This window comes from Bufo bufo, chromosome 4, assembly GCF_905171765.1.
Source record: "Bufo bufo chromosome 4, aBufBuf1.1, whole genome shotgun sequence".
NCBI classification, from domain to species: domain Eukaryota; kingdom Metazoa; phylum Chordata; class Amphibia; order Anura; family Bufonidae; genus Bufo; species Bufo bufo.
The window spans coordinates 456,667,831-456,686,275 of record NC_053392.1 but is presented as its reverse complement, the minus strand read 5'-3'; the positions used below and the strand labels follow the sequence as shown (position 1 = coordinate 456,686,275).

Here is an 18,445-nt window from a genome sequence, read left to right as displayed (position 1 = left end):
TATTACTGTACTTCAGCAGCAACCAATGACGCCGTGCGCTCCTACTCTCAGCAGGATGCCAGGCCGGGATACCACGGACCGCTCACAGCCGTGTGCATTCAGCCTAATGCTGCGTGATCCTGTCAGAGGAGGTTGGAACAGGACCTCTTACTGACACACACCGAGTTCTTTACATTAAAAACTCACTTGTGTGTGTGTCTGGCCTAATGCATATATTTCTAGGATGAATAACAGAGGAACAGACCTGTTCAAAATGCCTACTCCAGCACAGGAGACATGACAAACCTGCTTTAAGAAATTACCAAATCTGAGAACTAATGTTTGAATATTTGTGGTAGAAGTAGTACATGGAGCCCTTTTATTATTGCACTGTAAACCTGTAACTTGCCATATTCCTTACTGCGTCTATATCAGTGCAGAACGGGGAGAGCCTCCACGAGTAGTAGAAGTGTATGCTAGGTTAGAATTACATTTTAGCACAGCAGTCTCCAAACTGGTTTTCCAGCAGGAGGTAAGGAGAACACCCCGTGAAGTCTATGGCTAAGCTCTGAATGGACATGTTGGGAATACCGCTTTAAATTCCTTTGTGGGTCTTTAACACAAGCAGCAATAAATGTGTACCATTTCCTAGCACCCAATAATGTACTCTGTTCGAGTCTCCAGCGGCCTGAGGGTGCAGGATGCATCATTTGAAACTGCATCCAGTTTTGCTGTGGTTTTTGGTACATTTGCAGTTATGGTCAAATCTATTTAACCTGTTAAAGCCCACAACCACATTGAAAACATAAAAAAAATGCATATTTAATTTATTTTTTTTAAACCATTTTAAGCGCAATAGGGTGACCCTTCTAGCAGGTGACGTTATCACAATGGAAATTAGACGCTTGATACAGTTTAACCAAAACTATGTACTTTGGAGAATACTACGTAATGCTGTGGTGTGTCTGGTATTAACAGCCCTATAGTCACAATGTTGATTACTGGCAAACCTTGTATGCTGTTCTTTGTAAAAATCCACTGAGCTGTACATAGTGAAACAATCGAAATGCCCATACAAGGGGTTGCCCAACTGGATTTTTTAAATGGCAGGGAGAATGGCTGACTTTGTAGTCCTGAGAGCAGTGGTGACGTCCCCATATACCGTATGTGACTGCTGCACCAAAGCACTGGCCTCAGCAGTCTCATGCCATATACCACTGAGGCCAGTGACTGGCTACAGTGGTAAGCAGGCACATCATGGCTGCAATGGTAGGGCAGGGACAAGTTTTTTTTCTTATTGTTATTTAAACAGTATGTATACACACACATACTGGTCAACTAGTTTTCCTTTTTATGCAGCCACATGATAAAATGTAATACATTCTCAAATAGAGAATTTAATGTAGCTGTAGTCGGTTAAAGTGCCTGAATATGTATAGTGGGCACAACCTCAATACTGGCGGATGGTCTATTCAGTAGCTTGTAGCCGCTATGTCTTCACAGATTTCATTTAATACAAAACTCCGATTAAAGTCTTCTGAGCGTGACATCAGCTCAAAAAGTAGTTTGTATTCTTCTGGGTAGATGGAGCCAGATGCAATGTCCACGGGCAGTGCTAAACTTTGTAATAAATCTTGGCTGTTGCCAGGGGCCAGGTTACTGGAAGAAAAGTGAGGTTACAGTAAATCAGTGTTAATATGATTTTTTCCTAGTCTGCTGAGCAAATACACAATACAAAAATCAATGAGACTGACTACACAGAGACCCCTGATGCACAAATGCCAGCCATGTTAAATTCATAATGCAAGGGTTTCTCTCTCTCCTCCTCCCCCCCCTATTTAGTTTTATTAAGGTTACATTTATTTTAAAAAATATATATATTTTTAGACACTGCCCAAAAATCAAGGGGTGGCATCACCCCTTGCTGAGATAAAAAGCTGCCACTCTGGCATGTTAAGTCATACAGATTCTGGATATGCTCTTGTGGCATGTCATTCGAGGCTCTTTCAACTTGAAACTAATACAGACAAGGTGGTTGTTGGCTGTTGTGCATGGGAGATCGCCCACCCCATCCAGTCCCAAACGATCTTGATGGTGGAGAGATCTGGTGATCAAGCTGGCCAGGAGAGCATGTTGTGCAGCATGAGCAATGTCTGGTCGGGCGTTATCTTATTGGAACCACCATATCTTCTAACAGTCAAAAATGGCAGCAAGACTGGTTCCACGAAGTCTTGGACATACCGAAGGCTGGTCAATGTTCCCTCCACGAATCACAGACAGGAACGGCCATGGTGGCTAACGGTAACCCACACTAACACTTGGTGTCTGTCCTGTATGTCTCTGCACTATGTATGATGGCAGGTTGCATGGCCGTTCCCATCAGTAATTGTAGAGGGAACATTGCCAGCTTTCGGTATATCCAGGACATCATGGAACCAGTCTTACTGACTTTTTTTTGTAAACAGTGTTCCAACAAGATCACATCCACCTAAACCATGCTTTCGCTACATAACTTGCTCTGCAGGGTAACCAGCAGCTCTCCTGGCCAGTTTCATCACCATATCTCTCCCCAATCAATGTCTGGGACTGGATGGGGTGATGGATCTCCCATCCACAGCAGCCAACAACCACCTTGGCTGAACTACGGGTCCAAGTTGAAAGACCTTGGAATGACATACCACTGGAGGATATCCAGCATCTTTGTGACAGTTAAGGCTCATGCACACGGCCGTGGCTGTATTTTGGCCTGCATACGGCGGTTCCGCAATACACGGGGGCACCGGCCATGTGCATCACGGATGCAGACCCATTCACTTGAATGGGTCCGCAAACCCAGAGATGCAGTGCGGACAGATTCAAGTTGAATGGGTCTTGATCCGTCCCGGCCGTCATACGGACATTGCCCGTGCATTGGGGACCGCAAATTGCAGTCCCTAATGCACATAACGGTCACACAATGGCTGTGTGCATGAGGCCTTACTATGCCTGAGTAGGATCCTGTAATCGCAGCAAGGGGAGGCGCCACCCATGTGACCCTACCTCATCATATACCCTGCTGCTGAAACAAAATAAAGGGCGCATCACCTCGGTTGTGTGATCATTGACCAAGCACCACTAGCAGTTTTTTTTTTTTACGTCAAACCTCAGCTCAATCGCATTAAAAGGAAATGTGTCAAAGATTTTATCTGCCAGTAACAAACATCCTTTTTTTTTCCCCCTACTAATCTGTTTTTATTTTCTGATTGTAGATTTTTTTATTCTATTTCCTGAACATGATTATTGGGGTGGCCATCTTGCTTGAGCTGTTCTTAACAGCATTTAGAAAGCATTAAGAAAATTGCTTTAGGGCGGCCCCAAGGTCCATAGACACAATGGGCAGGAGGGGGACCTCATTGACTTCTATAGGAGAGTTTTCTAGCCATGTTCTGTGACCTGTGCAGAGATCATTGTACAAGGGAAGAATAGAGAAGATTTGATGATCACCTATTGTGAATGGAGGATCCTGTGTTATCTATACACAGAGGTGATATCATTACAGGCAGGATTAGAATGAGGTAACTGCAGTGAAGTGATCTGTACAAACCAAGAAGTGGTGCTAATTATTAGGCATAGTGGCCAGTGCAAAAATTGCAGGATTTTAAGTCTTTCGACATGGAAAATTAAAAACGATAAAAATAAATAAAAAAAAACATAAGTGTGATTTAAACAATGGTCATTTTCTGATGACACATTCCCTTTAAGTTTTCCAGATGTTATTTTTTCCATTTTCTGGTAGTGTATCTAGACACAAATATACATCCAAAAGTGTGTTGACATCCCTTGTATTGTTGAGTGCAATCTCCACTGACACACACTGGTAGTATAGATCATACTAAAGGTTCCAGTGGCTTTAAATGAGGTGCTGTCCCAGGGTGACACTTTTGCTACAAGTCAGGGTACTTTCACACTAGCGTTATTCTTTTCCGGCACTGAGTTCCGTCCTAGGGGCTCAATACCGGAAAAGAACTGATCACTTTTATCCTAATGCATTCTGAATGGAGAGTAATCCAGGATGTCTTCAGTCCAGTCTTTTTGCCTTTTCAGGACAGAGATAATAAATGCGGTTTTATCTCCGTCCAAAATTCCGGAACACTTGCCGGAATGCGGCATCCGGACTTTTTTCCCATTGATATGCATTAATGCTGGATCCGTTCCGGCAAAACGGATCCGTTTTTGTGGTCTGCGCATGCTCCGACTGCAAAATAAAATAAAAAATTATAAATGCCGGATCCGTTTTTCCTGATGACACCAGAGAGACGGATCCGGCATTTCAATGCATTTGTCAGACAGATCAGGATCCTGATCAGTCTGACAAATGCCATCAATTTGCATACGTTTTTCCGGCAGGCAGTTTCGGCAACGGAACTGCCTGCTAGAATCCTCTGCCGCAAGTGTGAAAGTACCCTCAGTGAAATTTCTGATGGCACAAAGTAGTACAATGTCAACTAAGAACAGGGCCACCAAGTGCTGGAGCCTATCCAGAGTTGTATCATTTACTAAAGCTCCAAAATGCCTCTGAAATTGACACCAGCGTAAGAACTGTGTGTCAGCAGCTTCATGAAATAGGTTTCCGTGGCTGACCCGCTAGCCCTTATATTAGTGCCACAGCGGCCCCACAAACTACTGTTCTTTGATGATGCTCTTTCCAGGGAGGACATACAGTGTAGATCAGGCATACAGCTACAGTCCCTGCTGCCTGTTCCTACTAGATCACAAGTGTTCTACTGACCGCTATCACAAGATCGTTATGACCCCAAACTACTGTCAAGCTTCAGCTGTATGCCAGGGATCCAGTACAACCAGCTGCCCAGTGAGGTCATGAGATTTAGGCCCATAATCATTGTATGTCTGCAGTTTGACCATTGTATGAAAAAATGTATGTGTTCATGTGGACCACTGTTAAGGTTTCATTTTTCAAATGCGGTTTAGAAAAAGAAGCAAAACGTAAGTATGTAAGGCCACCAAATAAAACCAATGTTCTAGAAACCACCGCTTACATGAACGTGGACTTCAGAAATTAAACAGGTGACTCTTGCATATAAATACTTACTCAAGTTTTTCTATCAGTTTTGACTTGCGTTTTGCCAGAAATTGCTTTATCATGTGAACAAATGTAGCCCCGTCTATAGGTGTAAAATTCTCAGAAAACAAGTTTCTTCTTGGCGTGATTCTTACTAAACACAAATTATCATCAGGTAAACCCTTCAAACAGAAAATAGAAAAGATGGTCTCAAACTTGGAAGTGCACAACAAGTACAGTTAGGACACAGAGCAAATGGTTATTTTAAAGAGCACAAACATGCTTTTATCATTTCCCTCCTATGATAGTGTTATTCCCATCTCATTCATGGCAGAGATCAGAATACCTGTTCCAGGCAGTAGCTGAAGGTATGGACAGTGCCACGCCGTTTCCATAGCTCGGGTAACCTCTGGCTGTGGCATACAGCAGGTATTCCAATCTCAGCCATGACTGGCTCCAGATATGCTAGTATTGTATAGAAGGCCATAGCTTCCTATCAATCACAAAAGGTTATGTAGATAAGCTCCTACGAAGGAACACAAAATCTGGGTCTCTAGTGCTACCAACTGGATGGCTACCTTGTGAGTCACTGTCTGGCACTTTGAAACAGGCCTTGGGATATAAGCAAAAACTAGAATCTATCCTATAGGAAAAGAAATCCCCTGATGACAGCCGTGACACTAGAGAGCCAGTTTTTGCCCTCCTACATTTCCTTTTTCTCCCAGAAGCATTCCCTAGCCTATCAGGCCCCTTTCACAGGAGCGAGTTTTCCACGTGGGTGCCATGCGTGACGTGAACGCATAGCACCCACACTGAATCCTGACCCATTCGTTTCAATGGGTCTGTTCACATCAGTTCTGTGTTGCGTAATAATCGCAGCATGTTCTATATTCTGTGTTTTTCACGCAGCCCTGGCCCCATAGAAGTGAATGGGGCTTAACTGATGGTTGCTAAGAGATGTTGTTTGTAAACCTTCAGTTTTTTATTTTTATTTTTTTAGCATTGCACCCGCGCAGAAAACAACTGAACTGACTGAACTTGCTTGCAAAATGGTGCGAGTTTCATTGAAATCACCCTGAACTCGTGTGAAAGAGGCCTAAGACTCCCTATACAAACTTGGCAATCTCCACAAGAAGAAACTTAAATTATCCCAGACGCATCAGAAAAGATTAGTAGCAAAATATAATTTATAAAACTTTAAGATCATAAAATCAAAAAGATTAAGGCGTTCAAAAGTTACATCATTCTGCAAATAGTACAGTTCAACATAAGTGAACTGTGGGGGTGGGGTAACAAACCTCATTCATATACACAGGCCTCATGTGTTCCGGATTTCTTCTGTGGATTCCAGTACAATGCAAAGCAAATGTATGGATTTTCAAGCTGGCTACAGAGGGCATTTTTTATGTCATGTATGAATCTGGCCTTATTGTTAATTTTCCCTCTGCACAATCTTCCATCAGGAATAGATCGGTAGCACACTACATGGTAATGTAGGCCCCACTCTAAATAATGGGTCCTGTCCATGAGCATCCTCTGCCATTGTGCTACCTGTGTAACCCCAAGCCCAATTTCAGAGAAGTAAAATGACCCTAAAGAGAATCAGTCACCAGCGACCTCCCTATCCACCTGTCTGCATAGACACATAGCTGAAGTTCACCCGATTAAAGAGCCGTTTTTAATTTGTTGATCTGAGGCTCCATTCCCAAGTTATGATACTTTTTCCCAATATGCAAATTAGGTATTTGGTGCAACAAGGGAGTCATCGTTGCTCTCACTGCTCCCAAGCTCCTCTCCTTTCTGTTGCCAAACCCTCTCTCGCTGTTTTGCATCAAGGTCAGGCAGTGGCAAAGAAATGAGGAAGAAGCTGGCCACAGAAAGGAGTGGAGCTTGTGTGCAAGAAGAGCAACGGTGACACCCTCATTGCCCCAAAGGCCTAATTTGCATATTAGGGAACACCATAACTTAGAAATGGAGCCTCAGATTAACAAAGGAAAAACAGTGTTTTAATCTGGTGAACCACAGCTATGTGTCTATACAAACACAGGGAGATCGCTGATGACCGCATATATGTGAGCTAGATCCATAGGAAACATTTGCATGGTTTTCTTTTAGTACTTACCCCCGACACTGCAGGATTCCTAAATTTTGAAGGCGTGAAAAATGTGGATGTGGGTTCCTGGTCACAATAAAAAGGAAATAAATCAAGAACCAAAACTAACTTCCACAAACAATAACTGGGCACTTCTTACAGCAGCTGGTAACTGGGGGTAGGATGCTCATTCTTCCAGACTGCTATTCTCTGGCTCTCCATACTATACATGCAAGAAAACAGTAAGACCAGACTGTCCAGGGGTGCAACACTTCTCTCTCCAATATGTAGCAGAATATCCACCATGTTGCCGGATCTGAGCCACCACACGAGTCCAGAACAAGGTGGATAGTCCAACAACCAGGACAGTGGTCAACGAGGTAGCCTGCCAACATTACCCGTAAATGTTCATAACCTTTACTTATGTAGTGCTAGCATACAGAGCGTTAATCATACTGGCACTGCAGTATTACCCCCAGCAGAAGGCGGGTCTAGCTGGGTTACTCACCTTGTGCAGGAGTTCTATATCACAGGCAACCTGAAACAGTACACTCAGAGCTTGATACTTCATGTAGTCACCAGGTCTAGAAATCAGTTTCTAGAAGAGAAAATCACGGAGTAGTGGATAAGTTCATAGCTCCTCAATGTATGGTATAATAAAAATAATAAAAAATAAAAAAAAGGGACGCAGCCATTGGTTGGATTTTCAGTACTGCTTATGCCAGTTTTCTGGAGCACAAAAGTTGCTAATATTTGTGTTCTGGGCAAAAATGAGTTTCCATTGCTCTTGCCGCTTTTAGAAAAAGTTAACAAGGCTTAGCAAGAGGCGCATGGCCTTCCACAGTCCCACACATTTATATCTGGAGTAGATATACTTTTTTGATGCATGGACTGAGCCTAATCTATTAAGGGCTCATGCACACGGCCGTTGTGCAGCTGTTCTATGCATTGGGGACCGCAATTATGCACGGGTAATGTCCGTGCGGCGGCCGGGACAGATTGAGACCCATTCAACTCGAATGGGTCCGTGATCTGTCTGCACTGCAAAAAAATAGAACATGTTCTATTTTTTTTTGTGGTGAGGAGGCACGGACAGAAACGCCACGGAAGCACTCCGTGGGGTTCCGTACCGCAGCTCCAGATGATGCGGGGAACACACGGCTGATGCCCGCATATTGCGGGCCAGGCAACGGCCGTGTGCATGAGGCCTAAGAAGCATGCACCTCATAATTAATATGGTGCATATTACTCGAGAGCATTTCTGATTGAAACATCTTAAGAAATTCCTCCCAGTCTTTTAAATTCAATTCAGCAGCACAGTATATTTCACAGTAAAGTTTAGCAGCAAGATTATCCCATGTATGTGCACCACTCATCCCTGCCCCTCTAAATTCTTCACGACTTTGGAACATGGAAATTTTATTTTCAAGAGCGAGCATTCTATTACATATAAAATAAAAAGTACAGACATACCCAGTATTGTTTTTCCGTTATGAATACATTTAATTCTATCCTCCCATATCTGTAAATTGAAAGTTGCTCATAGAGAGAGTAAATTTGCCGCCAAAGTAAAATCCGCTCTCTTTTATGGCCAAGCATCAAAAAAACCTTTAGAGGAACATCTGAGGGAAGGAACAAAACAAGATAAATATGTAATCTCACAGCAGTGCACTAGATTTATAGCAACCGGGGTCTACAGACTGCCATCTTTAATAAACTGCTAAAATTGTCAAGCCTTTCACTGCCAGGGTTATTTGCACCTCTAGTAGATAAGACCATTTTTTTTTGCACTTTTGACAAGTGCAAGTAAAACCTAAAATTACAAAATCCTATTAATCCCTAAACCTAAATATTTTCTGAAAGTAGGCACACGTGTCAGAATGTCACTGAAGACTTTAAAGGGATTCTGTCACCTCGTTTTCGGTTATAGAGCTGCGGACATGCACGGCTAGATCGCCGCTAGCATGTCCGCAATATACTGGTCCTATAAGGCTGTGTGCTTTTATTTTGTATAAAAAAGGATTTTAGGACATATGTAAATGAGTTGGAGTCCAAGGGGCTGTACTAACCTTCCTGGTGCCCAGCCACGCCCCCCCCTGAAAGGAGCCCAGCACCGCCTATGTCCTCCAAATCTCCTCCTTTCGTCACAGTTAGATCGCCGTGAGCTCGCGCATGCGCAACTACTTCCCTGATGCTGATGCCAGCACAGGGAGGGAACACTATACCAGCACTGCGCATCGCGAGATTACGGCAATCTAACTGTGACGAAAGGAGGAGATTCGGAGGACATAGGCAGTGCTGGGCTCCTTCACAGGGGGCGTGGCTGGGCACCAGGAAGGCTAGTGCAGCCCCATGGGCTCCTTACCAGGCTCATTTACATATCTCCTTTGACTATAATGGGGGCGGAGTTCCGGCGGCAGCCGGACTAAAAGTACTGCACGCAGTACCTTTAGTCCGGCCACTTCTCGACGTGCGCTGCCGCCGAAACTCCGCCCCCATTATAGTCAAAGGGGATGGAGTGGCAGTCCGGGGGCACACGTGAACTAGCGGCAGGACGGATCCAACAGGCCGTTAACCCGCCGGAACAGCCTGCCGGATTCCCCTACCGCTAGTGTGAAACTAGCCTACATCTTTAGAGGTCATAAACTTAGTTTTCAGGCTGTCTAGATCTACACCAGATTTATTCCAGGGGTTCAGGCTACATGAGAAACGTGATGCATGGCTAGACCCTTTTATCCACCTCTATACCAACTATTGGTTGGCTTATTTTGAGAAAGAATTTTAGACCAGAATTGTGGATAAATTTTGGACTAAAATGTTGCATCTTGGGTCAAACCCCCTGCCTGCAAAGCCCTGTCCCCTTTGAGTAACACCAAATTGCACCTATTTGCGCTACTTTAAGTAGATTCTAGGTGCAGATAAATTAGTAACACCGAGTTTTTGAGGCAGTTTCTGGTGCAGATCTTTTTTAAACCAAGCCAGAAGGAGGAAGTATAATTGCTGATTCACACAAATCTGATCAGCCTGGGAATCAAGGGCCGTGTACTGGTCTCATCTCTGACTGCATCATAGGATTTATGATACAGTCTGATCATATCTGATTGTGAGCACAGTACAACTTGTTCGGCCCTTAAGTTTATACTGTCAAAATAGGAGACATCTGATTAGTCAATTTGCCCCCCTGTGTGCGATGCCACACACCAGTACTCAAAACCTAATGCCACCACATAAGCCTCCGATTCAAACCTACATTTCAAGAGGGTCTTAAAATAGGGTATTACTACTTTTAATAAGCATGGTTTTCTTGCATTGCAATGACGGGTATTAATCATATTATTCTGCAGGGTGCTAAATGTAGTCTTCGATGTTACAGCAGTTACATTATATAAAAATGAGTGATGCTAGAAAAGGGGGGGGGGGGGAGAAGGGTTGCCCCATCTTCAACCTTTCTTAGCAGATTCTAGATGAAAATATTGTGAGGGGGAAAAAAAATCTGAAAGATAGAATCTAACCTGAAGCCCAAGAAACCTCAGTGATATTCAAGTTTTTCATAAGAGTACTGGAATACATAGAAGGAGGCTGAACAAGTCCTTCAGACCAGGGATCAATCCTGAAGAAGTCACAGTGAACCACTTTTAGTTGTCCATTAGCAGTTTTCTGTAATCTCTAGAAAAAACAAACATTTTGCTAAAAGTTCACATAAAACCTTAAAAAGTATCTTAAAAAAGTTTCAAATTAATGTAAGGATCATCTATAGCTCATATAATCATTTTTTTTTATATGAATTGTAAGCTATACATATGTCTTAGCCCCTTAAGGACCTCTGCCGTATATGTACGGCGGAAGTCCGGTCCCTAAACATGGCGCCCGCTCGCACGTGCAGCGGGCGTCTTAGCCACCAGGTTTCTGCTATTTTAAATAGCAGAGACCCGTGGCACATGTATGCGATCAGCCATAAGGCTGATCACATACATTTTACCCTTCAGGTGCCATGATCAAATGTGACCACAACATTTTTGCAGTCCGGAAGCGGAAGTTGCGTGCTTCCGCTCCGGTAACATCGTTCCCAGATAGATCTGGGAACCTGTTACAGCGCTGAAATAGCCCGAAGCCTCAAGCATGTTTCGGAGTCGATTTCAGGAATATACCAATACAGGTCACTAGGTGGCAGCATTGTATTGTTATATTGCAAATGAAGTGCTCAATGATGGCTATATAGCCATAAATGAACACAATGGGCAATCTAATGTTTGCCAGTAATTGTCACCCAAGGTGACTTAGGCCTCGTTCACACTTCAGTGTTTGGTCAGTGATTTCCATCAGTGATTTGTGAGCCAAAACCAGGTGCAACTCTAAACACAGAACAGGAGCAGATCTTTCCCTTCTACCTCATGTCTGTGGAGGCTCCACTTCTGGTTTTGGCTCACAAATCACTGACCAAACAATGAAGTGTGAACGAGGCCTTAAAATAAAGTTAAAAAAAAAAAAAAAAAGTTAAAATCAGCCCTCTTTCCTTAAAATAAACATACTTAACCAATAAAAAAAAAAATATGGGTATCTGTGTGCGAAAATGCCCATACAATTAAAATATAACAATATTAATGGCATGCGGCAAATGGAGTAACAAGAAAAAAAAAAGCCAATATCCCCATTTTTTGTCACTTCAACAATTTTTTATGAAAAGTGATCAAAAAGTCGCACACACTTCAAATTGGTATCACTAAAAAGAACAGATCGTCCCGCAAAAAATGAGCCCTCACACAGCCCCGTACATAACTACAAAAAAGTTATAAGGGTCAGAATATGGTTATAAAAAATGTTAAACCTTTATCAGAATGGTGTTTTTTCCCCAATTCTACCCCATTTTGAATTTCTTTTCCGCTTCTTACTACATGGTATGCAACCATAAATGGTGCCTTTAGAATGTACAACTTGTCCCGCAAAAAATAAGCCCTTATATGAATGGAAAAAGAAAAGTTAGGACTATGGGAAGGCGGGGAGTGAAAAACGAAAGGAAAATCTCAGGGTCCTGAAGGGGGTTAAAGAGGTTTCCTAGAATGTGAGCAGGCAGGACTGATTGCCTTCACTTGCATAGCTGCCTGTGAGGTCAGCCATGACAGTATATTGTAGGCAGGTTCAGATCATTACTATCTATTGTAGAGCAGTGTAGTGTGTAGTGAGCCCAACCCCGCCAGGCAGCTCTGCAAGGGGAGGAAACCAGCCCTGCTCACACTCTAGGACAGGTTGCTGGCTGACATTTTAAAAAAATTCCCAGAACACCCCTTTAATAAAACATGTTGTCCTGTTAAAGGGGTTCTGCACTTTGTTTTAACTGATGATCTATCCTCTGGATAGATGATCGGCGGGGGGTCCCGGGTGTCAGACCCCCGTCGATCAGCTGTTTGAGAAGGCAGCGGCACTCCAGCAGCGCCGCGGCTTTCTCACTGTTTACCTCCGGCCCACTGACGTCACGACTAGTACCAACTAGCGTGGGCGGGGCTAAGCTCTATTCACTTGAATGGAGCTTAGACGCGCCCACGCTAGTTGATACTAGTCGTGAAGTCACTGGGCCGGCGGTAAACAGTGAGAAAGCCGCGGCGCTGCTGGAGCGCCGCTGCTGGAGCGCCGCTGCCTTCTCAAACAGCTAATCGGCGGGGGTCCCGGGTGTCGGACCCCCGCTGATCATCAGTTAAAACAAAGTGTAGACCCCCTTTAAAGTCATCTGGATAACTACAAAAGACCTTGAGTGCACTAAACTATATGGAGCAGATGTAAAGCTGTACTGCAGTTTCTGGTGCACAAAGGTAATACATTTCTGCACAAACTGCATTTTGCTCAAATTGCAGATTTTCTAAAACACTCACACCATTGGGACCAACATGTTTAAAACTAGTCACTCCAGAAAAGTGGCCTTGGAGTCTTCTTTATGTAGGATGCGTTTTGGGATACAAAAAGTTTTATTTGCTTTTTTTGTTGTTTTCTGTTAATTTTGCAGTGTTTGGCTTCTACATCTTCTATGTTTGACAGCACATAGCAAACTCCAGGATGCTGTTGGACTGGCTGTCTAACGGTTTCGTTCTGCAGCGCTCATCTCTCCTCTACTAAACAATCTTCTAACATGAAGAGCACTCTGCTCCGTGCTATATACTGTAAAACAGATGCTGCAGAGCCAAAACAAAGTTCATAATAAAAACTTATTACAAAAGGATTAAAAAAGAAAATACATCTAAGCCAATAATACAAAATGGCTGTAAAACTTGTCCAGCTAGTGTTAGATAGCTCTCGGCTAAAGTCTTCCTGAACATATGAAACACTTTGCTCAACCAAGTCTTCCTGAACATACCAAACATATGAACACTTTGCTCAACCAAGCGTGCATACATATTTTAATGGTGAGGGGAATAACTTGCACACCCTACTGGAAGTATTAAAGGGAACCTGTCACCGGGATTTTGTGTATAGAGCTGAGGACATGGGTTGCTAGATGGCCGCTAGCACATCCGCAATACCCAGCCCCCATAGCTCTGTGTGCTTTTATTGTGTAAAAAAAAAAAAAACGATTTGATACATATGCAAATTAACCTGAGATGAGTCAGGGACAGGACTCATCTCAGGGTAATTTGCATATGTATCAAATTGTTTTATGGTTTTTTTTACACAATAAAAGCACACAGAGCTATGGGGACTGGGTATTGCGGATGTGCTAGCGGCGATCTAGCAACCCATGTCCTCAGCTCTATACACAAAATCCCGGTGACAGGTTCCCTTTAAGCATGATGAAAGCCAACATGTTCAATCCTTCTTTCTCTCCGACATGTGCTGGGGTCAGAAGAAGATTCACACATTAGATGGTTAACTGGTCCTGCCACAATTGGCAGGTTCGGCCATGTTTCATGCAGTAGGTATGGACGCTTTAATTTATAGAAACCTCGGAAGCCATTTTAACAGCCTGCTTGAAGACTGATGTTCTTTAGCATTTAAGATGATATATATTTTTTTTTTTCAGTACCTCCAAAGATGGTAGAAAATCTGAGTTAGTTTCCAAGGCAAACACTTTATGGCCAGCATCCAGCAACGCCTGGGTGAGAACTCCAGGACCTTTAAAAAACAAAACAATACATCATTTGCCTACAAACCTCATGAACAATAGCCATCTTTTACAAATAAGACCCATGTCCCCATTTCCGAACAGTCCCAAAGCCAGCATCTTTAGATGAGAACGTCTCAGAAGAGTACTAAAAGTTGGCTCTTTTTGGCCATTCCTACTCACCGTTGGGGTCTCGTATTATAGTTTCTATAAGCCCCATTCATGTCAATGGAGGGCATCCACATACAGCATGCCATAGCTATGCATAACACTGGCACTGCTGGAAGGTGGCCAGCCTGGTGCTCTGTGTGAAATGCAGCAAGCCCATGAAAGGCCCTGCAGTGATAAGATGGGTCACAGGGACCAAGCTTAATTATTAGCTAAACCCATGTCCCTGTGACTGAGCCACTTTGAAACCAAATATCAATTGATAAACTACGTAGTTTAGATTATTGCTGTGGCACCAGAGAGAAAATGCAAATACTCCAAAGCTACACAGACAACAGTCACTTTCCTGCTTCAAAGGGTCCTGTCCCCTCTCCTGACATGTCCCCGTTTAACTATGTCTATTCTTAGGACTCTACTTTGTGCCGTTTATTATTCCTTCTAGAAGTTTATGAATGAATTACTAGCCGTCTCCAATTAAAGTCCAGCTGGGTGTTACCAGCTTTTAGGGGGTCCTTGCACATTCTAGCACTATTTAAATCAGTGCTGCCAGTGGCAAACTGACTTAGGGCTGTTTCACACGAGAGGATGCCGTGCGTGTCATCCGCAGCGTGAATGACAGCCAAGCCCCGCTCCGGACAGCAGAGACATGGAGCATTAACAGGATTGATAATGCTCTGTGCCTCTCTCTGACCTTTTTACTACAAAAGGACAGTGACAACTTTACCTCACTGTGATTTTGTAGTAAAAAGATCACAGCTGTCTGCAGATGAGATGCTGGCTTATTTAATATCCGAGTCATGTCTCAATGTCTATTTAAAGGGTCAAACATTGAATTATAGCTGTGGCGGGCAGGTCCGGAGGCGGCACTCAGAGCCCTCTCTGTGAGCACCCGCACCCTGGAAAATGTCTATGGTGTACCAATATAACAGACTTATTCTGCCATTTATCAGCGCTCTATGAACAGCACAAGCAGCACATTGAATGTAGGCAGGCTATTATAGCTAAATGATAAAGTACATGGAGGATATACTATATTGCACTGTAGTAGTCAGGTTACATTGCCGTGTTGGCACTTTGTGATAAATAAATGGGTTTTGGGTTGCAGTCGGGGCACTCAGTCTATAAAAGGTTTACCATCGTTGACTTATAGGATAGCTGCCTTACATCTGGTGGCATTAGAGGCAGAGCTTGCTAAGAGCTCATTTGTATCCATTTCTTCCCTGATTTTCCACGAGAAACAGGTTAAATAAATGGTGTGAATTCTGGCAGTCTGCCGGAATAGGGCCAACGGACATTGCATCTGCATCCGGCAGTGCCAGATGCAGGCTGCCCTCAGATGGAATCACACCTCCGGACGAGTTCACATCACCATTTATTTTTCCGTTCTGCTGATCCGTCAGAAGAACAAAAAAAACGGATCCTGTATTTTAAGCATTCGTTATGCTCAGTTACGCACATTTTGCTTACGTTTTAGCCATTTCTGTTTTGAAATTTGTTATTTTAGACAGAAAAAAAAAATAAAAAAAGGAAGGGCCTACACAAAGTATTTTTTTTCCCCCATCTAAAATAACGGATCTCAGACAGAAATAACTAAAACTGATGCAAAATGTGCACAACTGAGCAGAACGGATCCTTTAAATAAAGGATCCATTTTTGTTTATTTTTCTGTTCTTCTGACGGATTAGAAGAACGGAAAGCTAAACTGTGATTTCAACCCCACCTAAACAGTATACCAAGGGTCTGTTAGCTGCCTTGCAGAGTCACCCACCGGATAGGGCTAACCACTATGATCCACACCAAAACAGGGCCAGCCACACAAATGTAGCCATCTCTACAGTCATGGTGTGGGGCAGTGCCACTATATAGGATGAGAGAGTAAAATGACAGTCGACATACGCCAAGCTCAATATGAAAGTCCCGGCGCTGCCCCAGGTACCTGGGTTACACTCGATGATTGGCACCGCTGTGCCAGATCCCCTAGGTGAGAGGCATTTCAGGATGGAGTTTATAAGAGCCGGATCGGTTACGAATCTTCGGAAGTGTGCACAGGACTCTGCGATACTCAGTTCTGCGCTCTTGCCTGTCACCGTCTTAGATTGCAGACGTTTTTGTTTTTGCTGTGATGCAGTGGACATCCTGGAGGAAGGAGACTGGTGGAAGGGGACATTGAAACCGGGCGCCTGGCGAGTCTGTCGTGGGCAAAAAAGCACAGGTGTTCCTGCAGCCTGCGGTCCACAGCGGAGGATGGATAATCCTATCCGGGCCACCCAGATGGAAGACATGGTGTTGGCTTGTGGGTGCCCTCACAGGGTGGTCACCGCCTGCACAGAGACAAAGCACAGTGAAGACAACCAATAACACTAGAATACAGGAACATGAGCAGCTCCCTGCAAATAGCCCTCTACATGTGATGTCAGTACTTGGTTATATCACACTATGTGGAACAGCTCTGCTACATCTGCTGCGACAGACGATACCTCACCCTAGCTTATCGTGCAGCCACTTACCTAGCCTCCATAGAAGCGCTAAGTACCAGGAAGCGGCTCAGCGACCGCACGTGTGACCTTGTCCCAGGAGCCGCGGACGACGCATGGTAGAGCAGGAGACAGGCCCGGGGCGTCCTCTTCCGGGGGCGTATACTTGTCAGGGATGGGCAGGGTTAGTATGTCCAGGGTCGTAAACCAATGAGGGATGGGCGGAGCTGGTACGTCCGCGGGCGTACACTAGCCAGGGATAGGCGGAGCTGGTATGTCCGGGAGAGAACACTAGCCAGGGATGGGCGGAGCTGCTATGTCCAGGGGCGTACACTAGCCAGGGATGGGCGGAGCTGGTACGTCCGGGAGCGTACACTATTCAAGGATGGGCGGAGCTGGTATGTCCGGGGGCGTACACTAGCCAGGGATGGGCGAAGCTGGTATGTCCGGGAGAGTACACTAGCCAGGGATGGGCGGAGCTGGTAAGTCCAGGGGCGTACACTAGCCAGGGATGGGCGGAGCTGGTATGTCCGGGGCGTACACTAGTCAGGGATGTGCGGAGCTGGTACGTCCAGGAGAGTACACTAGTCAGGGATGTGCGGAGCTGGTACCTCCGGGAGCGTACACTAGTCAGGGATGGGCGGAGCTGGTACGTCCGGGGGCGTACACTAGCCAGGGATGGGCGGAGCTGGTACGTCCGGGGGCGTACACTAGCCAGGGATCGGCGGAGCTGGTTTGTCCGGGGGCGTACACTAGCCAGGGATGGGCGGAGCTGGTTTGTCCGGGGGCGTACACTAGCCAGGGATGGGCGGAGCTGGTACCTCCGGGAGAGTACACTAGTCAGGGATGGGCGGAGCTGGTACGTCCGGGGGCGTACACTAGCCAGGGATAGGCGGAGCTGGTTTGTCCGGGGGCGTACACTAGCCACGGATGTGCGGAGCTGGTATGTCCGGGAGCGTACACTAGCCAGGGATGGGCGGAGCTGGTAAGTCCGGGGGCGTACACTAGCCAGGGATGGGCGGAGCTGGTACGTCCGGGGGCGTACACTAGCCAGGGATGGGTCGGAGCTGGTATGTCCGGGGCGTACACTAGTCAGGGATGGGCGGAGCTGGTAAGTCCGGGGGCGTACACTAGTCAGGGATGGGCGGAGCTGGTATGTCCGGGGCGTACACTAGTCAGGGATGGGCGGAACTGGCTTGTCACACGCAGCCCGGACTTACAGAATAGACGCCACTGTTGTAGATTGTCTCCAAGTAGACGGACGTGTATATACGCCTGTACACACAGGGCCTGTAGTCTGCGTGCACACTCATCTGCTTCTTCTATGGAAAGAAGAGAATCAGCTGATTGGGGCTGTTATCATCAGCAACCAATCAGATTCCCTCTTTTGTATTTTTCTTATTTCGCAATTTGGCTCAGTCTGAACTCGTTTTTTGAAGGGCTTCTACCACCAGATTTGGTCCTATTTAGCTGACTGACACTAGCGATGTGCTAGTGTCAGCAGTCCATAACAGTGTTCTTACTTATCTGTCTGCTGCCGTTCACCTTAAAAACGTACTTTTATAGATATGCTAATGAGCCTCTAG

At 44.9% G+C, this 18,445-nt stretch overlaps 1 protein-coding gene across 1 annotated transcript; it reads right to left on the bottom strand.

Moving 5' to 3' along the window:
* Positions 1–1,370: 1,370 nt before the first annotated feature.
* TFB2M (transcription factor B2, mitochondrial) lies at positions 1,371–17,027 on the bottom strand. The gene is made up of 9 exons (XM_040429444.1): positions 16,893–17,027; positions 16,322–16,706; positions 14,140–14,228; positions 10,643–10,796; positions 8,604–8,752; positions 7,639–7,728; positions 7,161–7,217; positions 5,069–5,220; positions 1,371–1,638 (listed from the first exon to the last, which is right to left on the bottom strand). Exons 2-9 carry the CDS (start codon positions 16,665–16,667, stop codon positions 1,452–1,454), a joined length of 1,224 nt encoding a protein of 407 aa, XP_040285378.1. The 5' UTR covers positions 16,668–16,706; positions 16,893–17,027; the 3' UTR covers positions 1,371–1,451.
* Positions 17,028–18,445: the final 1,418 nt, after the last annotated feature.

Coding starts and splice junctions, on each gene's coding strand:
- TFB2M (XM_040429444.1), bottom strand. CDS start 16,667: ATGTCTTCCATCTGGGTGGCCCGGATAGGATTATCCATCCTCCGCTGT. Junction 8,753..10,642: donor TGAGGTTTCTTGGGCTTCAG/GTTAGATTCTAT, acceptor TCCTTCCCTCAG/ATGTTCCTCTAAAGGTTTTT. Junction 7,729..8,603: donor TAACGGAAAAACAATACTGG/GTATGTCTGTAC, acceptor TTTCTCTTCTAG/AAACTGATTTCTAGACCTGG.